The sequence below is a fragment of the Limanda limanda genome, chromosome 11 (assembly GCF_963576545.1).
Source record: "Limanda limanda chromosome 11, fLimLim1.1, whole genome shotgun sequence".
Taxonomy (NCBI): Eukaryota; Metazoa; Chordata; class Actinopteri; order Pleuronectiformes; family Pleuronectidae; genus Limanda; species Limanda limanda.
The window spans coordinates 20,564,031-20,578,106 of record NC_083646.1 but is presented as its reverse complement, the minus strand read 5'-3'; the positions used below and the strand labels follow the sequence as shown (position 1 = coordinate 20,578,106).

The window sequence follows — 14,076 nt, the reverse complement described above, 5'->3', positions numbered from 1 at the left end:
GGTCTAGACAGCTTTTTCTAGACTGGGTCTAGACAGCTTTTTCCACTTAAGTACATGAAATCATCATTAGAAAACGAAAACTTTTATGTTTACATCAATATATAGAAATTGTATTATGATGAAATATTTAATTATACACATTATACATATATGGGTGGATGACATGACGCATGATTTTTCTGTAATTAAGTCTGAATGTTTATTTAGATGCATTTAACCACTTAAACAACACATGTATGTGATGCATATTATGGTACTTTGTTTTAAACTTATGATTTTGTATGAAATATCTGTTATGTTTTGATTATATTTTAAGGTGAATACGCAAAATGTCCTGCGGTGTGACCGTAACATATGTGAAGCATTAAACTTACATATTAACAAAATAAACCAGAAATATCTGGAGCAGGTAATAACTGCCTTGGCATTATATTGTATGTAATGACTTTATAAATATTAGGTTTTAATATGCACCAAACTAGTATATTAGTATTTACAGCAAAATAACTTTCGTAACACAAATGCTGTCCTGTGGCGTGATACGGAAAATCAGATTTTTGAAACGGCAGTTCAGTTACATGGACAACTAGAGGGGCCCTTAGTTTATCCCACTACCAGGAAGCCCCCTAGGTGTTGGAATGTACTGTGTATGTTGAAAGGGGACTGTTAACCTCTGATTAATTTCATAAATTTCACTCTTTCTGTCAGACAATGAGTGTGTCATTTTTTGAGAGTCCTGTAGTGTCACGGCTGTAGTTAAAAATTTGTAAAAAAAAAATTGTAATATAAAATGGCATAATAGCTAGGGCCAGTCTTGTATAGCAATGACTCAAAATGGCCACAAGGATGAAAATGTCCTGTGGTGTGACGGCCCGTCACACCACAATGAAATTATACAAAAAATCCAAGGAACACTAGCAGTTTAAAAAAATTCAGCATTTGAACATTATAATTTCGTACAACTGTAATCCTCATTAGAACTTTATTAAAAAAATACTGTTTCACCCCTATTTGTCGACTACCCATATACGATCTAACATATAGAAAAATAGAAGAAACTTCTGTGGTCCATGTTTAAATTTTAATTTCAAGAGTTTCACAATTAGATGAAATTCTTGATAACTTCAAAATGTGTGCAAGATTTAATTTGTAAAAAAAATAATTCTCATGTCATGTTGGGAACAATTTCCCTTTTTTAGTCTGATCACCCTGTTTTGTTCTTTCTATGATTACTCTGCTATGAATACTGTTATTCCGCTGACATTAGTGACTTTACTTTATCCACCAGTTAACCCACAGACAGGGATTTCCCTTGGAAATGTTCATCATTTAATCTTTTTCATGTTTAGCTATTGAAAATTACAGCTGCATCCTCCAGTTATTAAGCAGAACTGAAGTGACATCTGTGGGTGGTAGTGATTTTTAGAGGGGCGGGGATGTGCGTGATATTGAAAGTCAGTTGGAAAAAGGTGGAAGTAAAAGTGTAAGGGTCAGTGTAAGTGTATCCTGTCACTCTGCAGCAGCAGTCACAAATGGATAAGTTTCGGCTGGTTCTGAACATTGCCAACAAGCAGTCCAACCTTGGTTTTGGACTGTTGGCCCTGTTGACAGCAGGAGGGGAGCAGATTTTCTCCTCAGTGGCGTTCAGTTGTCCCTGCAATGAGTTGAACTTCATATACGGTTTGATGTTTCTTCTGGTACCCGGTCTGGCTCTGCTGCTGCTGGGTTATGCCCTGAATAAGAAGACATGGAAGCTGTTGACAGGTTTGTGCCAGGGAAAGCTGTGCAGCTTCAAGAGGCTGAGAACTGCCGTGACAATCCTCTTCCACCTCAACACCACAGCGCTGGTGGCACCTTTCACCTGGATCGCTGTGGCTTTGCTCAGCGGCAACTACTATGAGTGTCTGATGACTGGGACCCAGATTAGTCCAGTCCAACATCTGTGTGAAAGAAACAACGCCAAGGTCCCGTGTGAGAACCTTCACAGGTTTCCCTGTAGAGATGGCAGGGTACTGCAGACTGACAGAGAGAATGTCCTGCTTGCCCTGAAAGCTCAGTCTCAGGTCAGTGCTACTCTGCCGATTAACAAAGTCTGAATCAGCGTTGCAATAATGAGGGGAATGGCAAGTGGGGAACATCATGTGTAAAACAATTTTCTGTGTTAAATAGCATGCAGCAGCTAGTTGCCAGGTCTGTGTGTTTTCAACAAAATGTCAGTTGGTATGGTACATCAAATAATGACATACTCTGAAAGACTGTGATCCGGGAACCTAAACTTCAAACTGTATTTTGCATTGTTGACCATTAACAGCCCTGTAAGTAACCTATTTATAGTTTAAAGGTTCCAAATGTCACGGAATTGAAAATTATCAGATTAACATCATTTGATCCTATGGTATATTTATTTGTTCATTGGTTCCCAAAGTGAATTAAAACATCAGGTCAGTTAAAAAGAAGAAGTGAGCGTGTCAATAACAGCTCAGCTAATGAGGATGTTCTGTCATCAGTACAAACATGTATCTTCTTTAAAACAAAAAAAGCTGCATTGAGTGGACAGCATCATTTGAGCTCTCTTGTCCATGAAATTGTGCAGGTTTTGAACATACAGTGCATTTGAAGTCATACAGTGTTTTGATAAGAGTAAATGATGTTACATTCTCAGAGGACTTATACATGAATGTAACTACTGAGACCTTGTATAAGACATGTGAGAGTTCTGTTTCAGTGTTCAGGGTCATTCACCTTTACAAACTGTGTGTTGATGGTCACCACAGATATTGGGTTGGCTGCTCATCGCCTCTGTCATGTTGTCCAGCCTGCTGCTGACCTGTCTGGCTCGGTGCAGCTCCCCCATCAGCTACCTGCAGCTCAAGTTCTGGAGGGCGTATGCTCAGGAGGAGGACGAGCTTATTGAATCATTCTCCGCGAAACACGCCGAAGAACTTGCCCAGAGGAACCTTCAGAGTTTCTTCAGCCGAAAACAAGCTGAACCCATCATCACCCCTTCCAACAAAGACTGGGAGAAGATCTCCTCAATCTACAAATTTAGCACCAAAGGACAGTTCTACAGCACCTTGCACCGCTATGTGGAGACACACCAGGAGTGTGAAGACGGGATGATGGCGATGGCTTCCATTGTGTCAAGCGAGTCTGGTGACGACCACCCGGCTGTTCTTCAATTAGTAGACGACTGCACGATTCCGGTGTGAGGTCTGCTGATGTATGGATTACACTCATATCATCACTGAATTACACTCAGTGCAGGTGTGGCTCTTAAGAGTCACCTCATATTTGCTCTGAGAGAATGTATTAGCTTAGCTTCTTATTAGTATCCAAATACTTTCTCCTTGACACAGAAATACCAAAAAGAAAACTGTTATAATTGAATATGGACTTTAATGGGTGAAATATGTGAGATGATCTGTATAATGGCAGAACAGCCGCACACACAGACGACAGAAGAAGTAGTGAAGTTAAAGTGGCCACTATGTGATAATCTGGAGAATGATGTCCATCCTGTTGTTGTTTGTAACTGTGCTGTCTTTGAGATCGAGCTGGATGCAGTGGCTGATTGACCTCCTCACGTCCGTTGATGAGTTCCAGCTGCATGGAAAAAATACTATTATTGGACATATCGCAAGTTTCAAATTGGCATTGCACTTCTATGGGCCCTTAAAGGGATGGTTGACCCAAAAATGAAAATTCACGCATTATTTACTCACCACTATGCCGATGGGTGGGTGAAGTGTTTGAGTCCACAGAACACTTTTGGAGTTTCAGGGGTAAACAGCTTTGCAGCCAAAATCCAATGCAACTAAAGTAAATGGTGAACAATACTTCAAACGTAAAAAAAACAACAGAGCCCCGACATTCATAATCGACTTGAAACAAGGTCATATACACAATGTTTTTATCCTACATGCCCACTGTGTTCCACCCCCCGAATGCTGATCTGGAGAAGAATAAAGCAACAACAATATGGTGTAAATGACGTTGCTTCGAGTCAAATTTCAATGTCGGGGCTTACAGACATTTGGCTTTGGATTTGGCTACAATGCTGATTACCCCTGAAACTCCATAGTGTTGATTAGATAATGAATGAATTTAAAATTTTGGGGTGAACTATCCCTTTAACAAAGCACATGCTAAGTGTGAGGCCGATAAGAAGAACAGCCATACAGACAGACAGATTTCTGGAATTAGTAGAAAGGTGTCGATATCTGAATCCCAGTGTCCAATGTCCTCTTGGAGCTTTCACAGCCTTTTGCTGTTGTGTTCAGGTGCAAAGAAGTGGGACATAATGTTGACATGAGTCATGTCAGACTCTGCTCTGTAACATATAATCAGGATTATGAATGGAATATTCCATTAGCAACTCATATAAAAGTCATATTCAATGCAATTTCTCCAGAATAATGTTCATAGTCAAAATCTTGCGGTCCTTGTAAACATAATAACTGTGTGTGAAGAAAAACAGATCAGTGATATCAATTAAACATGAACAACAGCAACAGTGATGATGTGTAAAGAGTTTCATTTCCACCCAGTGTTTGTGCAGGTCTGAACAGGGTACGTATCACCTTCGTACAGTGGTTAAGAGTGGACCACTTCCTGTGCACTTCTGGTAACCTGTGAACATTCAGCCTAAGTGCATCAGTAATTTCTTTCTCTAACTATGGCACCCTATACAAATTGTACATTCAGCAAAGCAAGCTGTGAGCATTGTGTGCTGTTCAAAGGTGAGCTTATTGTCTAGTGTGAATCCAAGGTTTTGAAGCTTTCAGCCATTTCAACTGTGTCATTATTAATCATTGGAGGGTTCAGTGATGGGTTTTGTGACCCTTTCCAGATTGATAGATTGCGGTGACTTTGTTTCACATTTATTGTTGAATAACTGTAGTTCACAGCATCATGTGCTAATTTTGGAAATAGCCTGCTTCACATTATCAGACATGTTCTAAGTAAAGTTTGGTTTGAACAGGTCTGGCAGTAATCATAATAGGGTCTAGACAGGTTTTTCCCCTTAAGAACAAGGAATCATCATTAGAAAACGAAAACTTGTATGTTTACATCATTATACACAAATGTGTCTGATGATGAAATATTTAAGTGTGACATTATACATATATACGATCTAACAAATACAAAAATAGAAGAAGCAAGGAAGATGGCCAATATGTTTCACAACACTTCTGTGGTCCGTGCTTTAATTTTAATTTCAAGAGTTTAACAATTAGATGGAAATACTTTATAACTTTAAATGTGTGCAGGATTTAATTTGGAAAAAAAAACGTTTTCGAGTCATTTCAGGAACAACTTCCCTTTTTAGTCTGATCACCCTGTTTTGTTCTTTCTATGTTTACTCTGCTATGAATACTTTTATTCCGCTAACATTAGTGACTTTACATTATCCAGCCCCAGTTCACCCACAGACGGTGATTTCCCTTGGAAATGTTAATCATTAAATCTTTGTCATGTTTATCTATTGAAAATTACAGCTGCATCCTCCAGTTATTTAGCAGAACTGAAGTGGCATCTCTGGGTGGTAGTGGTTGTTAGAGGGGGCGGGGATGTGAGGAGTCTCGAAAGTCAGATAGAAAAAGGTGGAAGTGAAAGTGTTACAGTTAAAGTGTATCCTGTCCCTCTGCTGCAGCAGTCACAAATGGATAAGTTTCGGGTTGTTCTGAACGTTGCCAACAAGCAGTCCAACCTTGGTTTTGGACTGTTGGCCCTGTTGACAGCAGGAGGGGAGCAGATTTTCTCCTCAGTGGTGTTCAGTTGTCCCTGCAATGAGTTGAACTTCATATACGGTCTGGTGTTTCTTCTGGTACCCGGTCTGGCTCTGCTGCTGCTGGGCTACATCCTGAATAAGAAGACATGGAAGCTGTTGACAGGTTTTTGCCAGGGCCAGGCCAAGCTGTGCAGCTGCAGAACTGCCGTGACAATCCTCTTCCACATCAACACCACAGCGCTGGTGGCACCTATCACCTGGATTGCTGTGGCTCTGCTCAGCGGCAACTACTATGAGTGTCTGATGACTGGGACCCAGATTAGTCCAGTCCAACATCTGTGTGAAAGAAACAAGACCAAGGTCCCGTGTGAGAACCTTCACAGGTTTCCCTGTAGAGATGGCAGGGTACGGCAGACAGACAGAGAGGATGTCCTGCTCGCCCTGAAAGCTCAGTCTCAGGTCAGTGCTACTCTGCCGATTAACAAAGTCTAAATTAGCGTGGCAATAATTAGGGGAATGACAAGTGGGGAACATCATGTGTAAAACAATTCTCTGTGTTAAATAGCATGCAGCAGCTAGTTGCCAGGTCTGTGTGTTTTCTACAAAATGTCAGTTGGTATGGTACATAAGATAATGACAAACTCTGAAAGACTGTGATCTGGCAACCTAAACTTCAAACTGTATTTTGCATTGTTGACTATTAACAGCCCTGTAAGTAACCTATTTATAGTTTAAAGGTTCCAAATGTCACGGAATTGAAAATGATCAAATTAACATCAATTGATACTACGGTATATATATTTGTTCATTGGTTCCCAAAGTGATTTAAAACATCAGGTCGTTAAAAAAAAGAGGAAGTGAGAGTGTCAATAACAGCTCAGCTAATGAAGATGTTCTGTCATCAGTGCAAAAATGTATCTTCTTTAAAACAAGTGGCAAAAATATGTAATATTAATTCCACCTTTCCATTGGTGGATCAAGAGCAGAGTTCTGCCTTCATATGGATCATTAAAAAGCAAACTTTTATCACATTTGATAGCCACAGCTTGTCTAAGTGTGGCTATGATTTCATGTGTAAACTGATATGTCTCTCAGATCAATCTTTCAGATTGTTGTTATATTTTAAGCATCAAGAGGCTCCACGGGCCATCATTAGGTTAATGCCCACGCTACCAAGCTGTATCAAAGTAAAAAAACTTGATGGATTCAAAATGATACATACGGTACATTTGAAGTCATACAGTGTTGTGATAAAATTAAATTATGTTACATTTTGAGAGGACTTATACATGAATGTAACTACTGAGACCTTGTATAAGACATGTGAGAGTTCTGTTTCAGTGTTCAGTGTTATTCACCTTTACAAACTGTGTGTTGACGGTCACCACAGATATTGGGTTGGCTGCTCATCGCCTCTGTCATGTTGTCCAGCCTGCTGCTGACCTGTCTGGCTCGGTGCAGCTCCCCCATCAGCTACCTGCAGCTCAAGTTCTGGAGGGCATATGCTCAGGAGGAGGGCGAGCTTATTGAATCATTCTCCGCGAAACACGCCAAAGAACTTGCCCAGAGGAACCTTCAGAGTTTCTTCAGCCAGAAACAAGCTGAACCCATCATCACCCCTTCCAACAAAGACTGGGAGAAGATCTCCTCCCTCTACAAATTTAGCACCAAAAAACAGTTCTACAGCACCTTGCACCGCTATGTGGAGACACAACAGGAGTGTGAAGACGGGATGATGAGGATGGCTTCCATTGTGTCAAGCGAGTCTGGTGACGACCACCCGGCTGTTCTTCAATTTGTAGACGACTGCGCGATTCCGTAGTGAGGTCTGCTGATGTATGGATTACACTCATATAATCACTGAACTCCACTCAGTGCAGGTGTGGCTCTTAAGACCTCATATTTGCTATGAGATAAAGAATGTATTAGCTTAGCTTCATTTAGTATCCATACACTTACTCCTTGACACAGAAATACAAAAAAGAAAATTATTATAATTGAATATGGACTTTAATGGGTGAAATATGTGAGATGATCTGTATAATGGCAGAACAGCCGCACACACAGACGCTTTATACAGACAGAAGGAGTAGTGAAGTTAAAGTGGCCACTATGTGATGGCCTAAATATCCGCTGTTGTACCACCCTTCAACAGAACACATGCAAAGTGTGAGGCCGATAAGAAGAACAACCATACAGACAGACAGATTTCTGGAATTAGTAGAAAGGTGTCGATACCTGTATCCCAGTGTCAAATGTCCTCTTGGAGCCTTCACAGCCTTTTGCTGTTATGTTCAGGTGTAAAGAAGTAGGACATAATGTTGACATGAGTCACGTCAGACTCTGCTCTGTAACATATTATCAGGATTATGAATGGAATATTCTATTAGCAACTCACGTAAAACTCATATTGTAGGCAATTCCTCAAGAATAATGTTCGTAGTCAAAATGTTGCAGTCCTTGTAAACATAAGAAAAACAGATCAGTGATATCAATTAAACATGAACAACAGCAACTGTGATGATGTGTAAAGAGTTTCATTTCCACCCAGTGTTTGTGTAGGTTTGAACAGGATACGTGTCACCTTCGTACAGTGGTTAAGAGTGTACCACTCCCTGTGCACTTCTGGTAACCTGTGAACAGTCAGCCTATGTGCATCAGTAATTTCTTTCTCTTAACTATGGCACCCGATACAAACTGTACATTCAGCTAAGCAAACTCAATCAATCAAGTTTAATCAATCAAGTTTTATTTGTATAGCCCACATTCACAAATAACAATTCGTCTCATAGGGCTTTAACATTGTGTAACATCCTCTGTCCTTAACCCTCATCAAGAGTAAGGAAAAACTACTAAAAACCCTTTTCACAGGTAAAAATATGTAGAAACCTCAGAGAGAGCCACATGTGAGGGATCCCTCTCTCAGGACGGACAGAAGTGCAATAGATGTCAAGTGTAAGAAAACATCATCAGGATTTTTAGCAGCATCGATGAGGGGTAAACATTTTTCAATACTATATGTGAAGCAGTCCCGCTGCAATCACAGTCTCTGGCCAGCAGCCAGCAAGACCACGATCCAGCATCAGGATGGGATCCACTATAGTCCACAGTCATTGTCCACTGCCGCCAGTTAGAATCCATTATCAGCTGCCGCCTCGGTCGTGGTCCCTCATCATCCGATGCCAACGCGACAAAGGATCCTCCATTACAACGACGATCAGCTGGCACGATACAGAATCCACCGAACTGGATCCACAATTGCGACCTCTGACGCGCGATCCACAATCATAATCCGTGGTGCGGCCACAGCTGTGGCCCTGCATCCGCGGGCGCTAAGGCACAGAAACTCCGGGAAAGGGGTCAAGTTAGTAACATGTACTGATCAGATAAGAATTACCTTGATGTGATAAGTATGGAGAAAAGGAAGGAGAAGCAGGAAAGAGAAGCTCCGTGTGTCTTGTGTCATAAATTCCCTGTGCGTCTTAGCATCATCAGGGGTTTTTGCCATTTTATAAATTTTGGAACATCGCACTAATTAGCTCTAACTATAAGCTTTATCAAAAAGAAAGGTTTTGAGTCTACTCTTAAACGAACAGAGCGTGTCTGCTTCCCGAACTGAAAGTGAGAGATTATTCCACAGGAGTGGGGCTTGATGGCTAAAAGCTCTGGCTCCTACTCTACTTTTAGAGACTTTAGGGACAACAAGTAAACCTGAGTTCTGGGATCGGAGTGCTCTAGTAGGTTGATATGGTACTAACATCTCTTTAAACTGTGAGCATTGTGTGCTGTTCAAAGATGAGTTCATTCTCTAGTCTAGTGTCCAAGGTGTTGAAGCTTTCAGCCATTACAACTGTGTCATTATTAATCATTGGAGGGTTCATATTGAGGTGGAGGAGATTATTCTCATCTACAAATGATGTTTGTCATGTGTGGAGAGGATGTTTCAGTTTAATGCACTCAATAGTGTTTTAGTCTGAGGAGTCACTCTTGAGGGAAAGAAACCACTTAGAGGATGACCTCACTTTCCCACTTGATACTTGGGATTGCTTCCCTCTTTCTCTGTAACACTGCTCTGCTCTCTGTGGAAACATTCTAATACTAATGAATAAATACTCTCATTCTGCATGGTTGTATACTTCCTCTTTCCTCCTGCCATCAAATGAAGTTGACATGCTTAACATTTCATGCAAATGAATGACTGCTTGTCTTAAGAGTGAATACAAATAGCAGACTGACACTGTTGTAGATTCATGCAGTATTCTAGTTGTTGACACTGTCAACAAACAATCAGGTAATCTGAAGAACCAGACCAGCAGGATTTTTTCAAATGAATGCCTCAACACGGCCAGGGCTGCAGGGATGCAAACAAACAGAGAGCTGAAAAAGGACTGTTCCTTTGCTCAGAAGGGACTTTCCTCTATCAAAGAGTTAATGGTTGTGGGTGGGAGGGAGTGTCACACTGTCTCCAAGGAGGAGCCTGAGGAGAAGTGAGAGAGCTTGGGAGGAGCATAGAGAGGCTTGGCAATTGTGTTTTGTTCTCAGCTGAGACAACAGACAGCAGGGAATGACTATAGGCTGCACAGACAGTTTTCTGTTATTGTTGTTGTTGTTCACTTTGGGTAATTGTGTGTAGTGTGTCCTCCCTGACACCATGGATAACTTCAATGCTGTTTTTCGGTTTTTCTTGGACCAGAAAGCCACAATTGGCTATAGTTTCATGGCTCTCCTGACTTTGGGCGGGGAGCGACTCTTCTCCATGGTTGCCTTTCAGTGTCCTTGCAACCACGACCAGAACTTTGCCTATGGGCTGATTTTCCTGCTGGGCCCTGCTGCCGTGCTACTGGTCTTTGGTCTGTTCTTCAGCAGCAAGTTGTGGAGGGTTTACACTGGCTGCTGCCTTAATCCCATGAAACTTTGCCCCCGTGGGAACTGCTTCGGATGCCTAAGGACATTCGTGAGCATCTTCACTGGGGCTTGTGTGGCTCCTGTAATGTGGCTCTCTGTGGCCCTGCTCAATGGAACATTTTTTGAATGCGCTGTCAGTGGTCTTGATGATAACCTGGTGGTGGATGTGTTCTGTAAAAACAAGACCTTGACATGTCGGGAGGAGCTGGCTCGAGTGCCCTGTGACCGCTCCAAACTGTCCAGTGATGACCGCATGGAGGTGCTGCTGAAGCTCAGGGCCCAGTCACAGGTAAGAGACACACATCAGGGTATATGATTAATTTGAGAACTGCACTTTGGTACCCTCTTGAAAACAAGATGCATCTGAAGGGGTTTATGACATCACAATGAATTTGTAACTTCTGTCAAAGCTGAGGATTAGACTACTCATGTAATCCAACCCGATGCTGTGAAAACAGTTCTGTTTTAAGACTTTTGACATCTGAGAAAATAAATATGGCGATGTCATATTGATGTCATCTTGGTTCTGTCAAGAATTTACAAAACAAAGCTTGTGCTACAAATGTAGTTTAAAATAACAATCAGGGTTAGGGTCAGAGATTTAATGAAGGATGCATTATAGGGAATATAGGATCCAGGGTTTTGGGAGTTTGGCACTAAAAGTCTGAACAAATCACCCTCTGATACATCGTTTTAACAAACATTATTGAAGTGTTATTGTAAGAGAAGCCCTTCTTACAAATACTTTCCCAGTAGATGTGATTTTCCATTCTAAATCCAGCTGGAAACAATCCCAGATGACATTGGGTGTTAGACAGGTTACACCCTGGAGAGGTTGCCAGCGTATCGGAAGGCTGACAGTCATGCACACTCACAATCTCACCTAAGGGCAATTTAAAGTCTCCACTTAACCTAAATTGCATGTCTTTGTGCTGTGGGGGAACCAGTGTACCCAGAGAAATCACAGGAGGAGCAGCAGACACTACAGAAAGGCCTGAGATGGCCTTCTGGTTTGAATCTAGAAACCTCTATCTTTAACCACTGTAGCACTGTAGAGCCCAATGGTCTTTTAGAACAAACCCCAGTTTATGTCGCAGACTTTCATTTATAAAATTGTAGCTGAGACTACCCTGATAACATCACACAATTATTTTTACAAATGTAGGACAAACAATCTTATAAGTCAGTGGTTTTGGGATTTCCTATTTAAAGTGGTGATATCTTAATGTAATATCCCAAAAGAATTTAATTTAATTTTATACCTATTTGATTAGGAGAGAGATACAAAGAAACTTGCAAAGCAATATTTTGTATTATTTCCTGCTAAAATGGTTCTTGTTGGCAGCTTGAGTGTGTAAGCATTACCATAGGTTTTTATTTGCGTAGAGGAGGGTATTTAAAGCGGAATTCTCTATTATCTGTATTTATTCAAACATAATATGTGTGTCCTCAAATGTCAAGTCATAATGTCGTTCTTGTGTGTCCACAGATCTTGGGCTGGTGTATTGTCATTATCTCTGTGTTTGTGGGCCTCCTGGGAACCTGCTGTAAAAACTGTCGCTCCAAAGTCAGCTACCTGCAGCTCACATTCTGGAAACGCTATTCAGAAAAGGAGAAGGCGCTCTTCGACACCTTCGCTTTGGACTATGCCACCAAGCTCGCCGAGAGAAACCTGAAGAGCTTCTTTGAGAACAAGGACCCGGTTCCATTTCCTTTCCCCAACCACAAGGCATGGGAGGAGATCTCTGCATATTATAATTTTTCCAGGAGTGAGCAGTATTACAGCACTCTGCAGCGGTATGTAGAGAGGGCAGACAGGGACTTCACACCAGAGAAGAGACCTGTCATGGAGTTTGAGCACGGAATAGAGATGATCTAAAGGAAGATGTTGTTTGTATGTTGGAATCTCCATTGGCCCTGGGTCCACATTTATGAACATCACATGATCTGCTTAACATTTCATGAAAAGAAAAAATTGAAGGAACAGACAAACAGTGGTGAGACTAGTTTCACTTCACTGTAAGAATGGACCCTTGTGGTTTGACTGAGGAGGAGCTGTCTACAGTATGTAAGTCTTGAATGGTGCAATGGTGCATAACCACTATGTTATACACACTAATTCCCCCTACCTCTGTAATCTTGTATGCATTTGCAGTCTTCGTTTACTAACGTGGTGCGTTGAAAGTTTGTCTTACTTTGAATTTGCAAAGTAACGCATGGATAAATATACAGTCAAGGTCGAGCTATGACCTGGAAGACTGAGGTCACATTATTGTAATTATCTCTGAGTATTGGGGGCTAATAACAACCTTTAAACTCAAGAGGCCTGTAGATTTTGTCATTGTAAGTGTGTTGTTTTTGCCTAAAGCACATTTAAGCCCCTGGGACCAGTATGGGGTCAGCTGTTGTATTAAGGGGGGCCAGTTTATCAATTCAAACAAATTCAGATTTTTAACAATATTGCAGTTCAGATGCCAAGTCAGACAAGTCAGGACAACATGACAAATTAACACAAGCAATTAAAATGGCCTTGACTAAATTGTGTTTTTTACCACTGTATTTCTGGAGGAATCTCAAAGGGATTCCACAGATTTAGGAGCATCCACTCTACAATTTATAAAACTCAAAACATTGGTATTCTGTGTATCTCCTACTGGACAGCATAAAGACATTTGTGCTTTCCAAACTGAATAGAATGAATGAATAAAGTGAAATCTCAATTGCTTTGGTTCTTTTTGTGGTTTTGATCTTAGTACTTTAGTACTAAATCCTGGCTACATCCCTGGCTGTATTTTCAATGAACCAAGACTATAAAAAGCTGAAAAGTGTTTGAAACGTTAACACCTAACACTGTGTTTTATTTGTAAAATGTAAGAAATTCAGGCTGGGTCTTTGTTAAAGTCAACTACTGCAAACATGCCTGCATATGACATGCGGAGAGTTATCCTGTTTGACAGTAAAGACAGTGTTTCTCCCTCTGTTGATATTACGACGTCCATGTGCATATAAATACCCTCCCCACGGATAAGCAGTCTTTCAGCATTCCATCCTTTCTAGTCAACAGGCAAAGACATGTGCACATAATACCCACACTTGTGAGTACAGACATGTACAGTGTGTCGTTTTCATCAGCAGAAGAATTATACTTAAATATTAACATGTAGTACTTATACTGAGATAATATTCCTCCCAAAAATATTAAAACTACATGCACATGCAGTAAAAGAAATTGAATGGGGCTGGATAAACAAATTATCACTTAATTAACCTGAGTAATATACCTGAGTAATATATCTGAGTAGTATACCTGCGTAATATATCTGAGTAGTATACCTCATATATATACCTGAGTAATATCTCCTACTTTAATCTTCAGTTAATAGTTAATTTAAAAATGCTTTGGTGTAAATTACAACCCCATTAACGATAGAAGAACTGAG

At 40.8% G+C, this 14,076-nt stretch overlaps 3 protein-coding genes across 3 annotated transcripts; all 3 read left to right on the top strand.

Annotated features, from left to right (window-relative positions):
- Window positions 1-1,532: 1,532 nt before the first annotated feature.
- Window positions 1,533-3,209, top strand: LOC133013449 (calcium homeostasis modulator protein 6-like). The gene is made up of 2 exons (XM_061080394.1): window positions 1,533-2,063; window positions 2,775-3,209. The coding sequence occupies exons 1-2, from the start codon at window positions 1,533-1,535 to the stop codon at window positions 3,207-3,209; spliced, it is 966 nt and encodes a 321-aa protein (XP_060936377.1).
- A 2,448-nt stretch (window positions 3,210-5,657) lies between these two features.
- Window positions 5,658-8,247, top strand: calhm6 (calcium homeostasis modulator family member 6). The gene is made up of 2 exons (XM_061081884.1): window positions 5,658-6,190; window positions 7,122-8,247. The coding sequence occupies exons 1-2, from the start codon at window positions 5,663-5,665 to the stop codon at window positions 7,551-7,553; spliced, it is 960 nt and encodes a 319-aa protein (XP_060937867.1). The 5' UTR covers window positions 5,658-5,662; the 3' UTR covers window positions 7,554-8,247.
- A 2,038-nt stretch (window positions 8,248-10,285) lies between these two features.
- On the top strand, window positions 10,286-13,326 carry LOC133014464 (calcium homeostasis modulator protein 5-like). The gene is made up of 2 exons (XM_061081705.1): window positions 10,286-10,925; window positions 12,126-13,326. The coding sequence occupies exons 1-2, from the start codon at window positions 10,383-10,385 to the stop codon at window positions 12,513-12,515; spliced, it is 933 nt and encodes a 310-aa protein (XP_060937688.1). The 5' UTR covers window positions 10,286-10,382; the 3' UTR covers window positions 12,516-13,326.
- Window positions 13,327-14,076: the final 750 nt, after the last annotated feature.

Excerpts from the sequence above, each read along its gene's own strand:
- LOC133013449 (XM_061080394.1), top strand. The coding sequence starts at position 1,533 with ATGGATAAGTTTCGGCTGGTTCTGAACATTGCCAACAAGCAGTCCAAC. Across the intron at positions 2,064-2,774 it reads CCCTGAAAGCTCAGTCTCAG|ATATTGGGTTGGCTGCTCAT; the intron begins GTCAGTGCTACT and ends TGGTCACCACAG.
- calhm6 (XM_061081884.1), top strand. The coding sequence starts at position 5,663 with ATGGATAAGTTTCGGGTTGTTCTGAACGTTGCCAACAAGCAGTCCAAC. Across the intron at positions 6,191-7,121 it reads CCCTGAAAGCTCAGTCTCAG|ATATTGGGTTGGCTGCTCAT; the intron begins GTCAGTGCTACT and ends CGGTCACCACAG.
- LOC133014464 (XM_061081705.1), top strand. The coding sequence starts at position 10,383 with ATGGATAACTTCAATGCTGTTTTTCGGTTTTTCTTGGACCAGAAAGCC. Across the intron at positions 10,926-12,125 it reads AGCTCAGGGCCCAGTCACAG|ATCTTGGGCTGGTGTATTGT; the intron begins GTAAGAGACACA and ends GTGTGTCCACAG.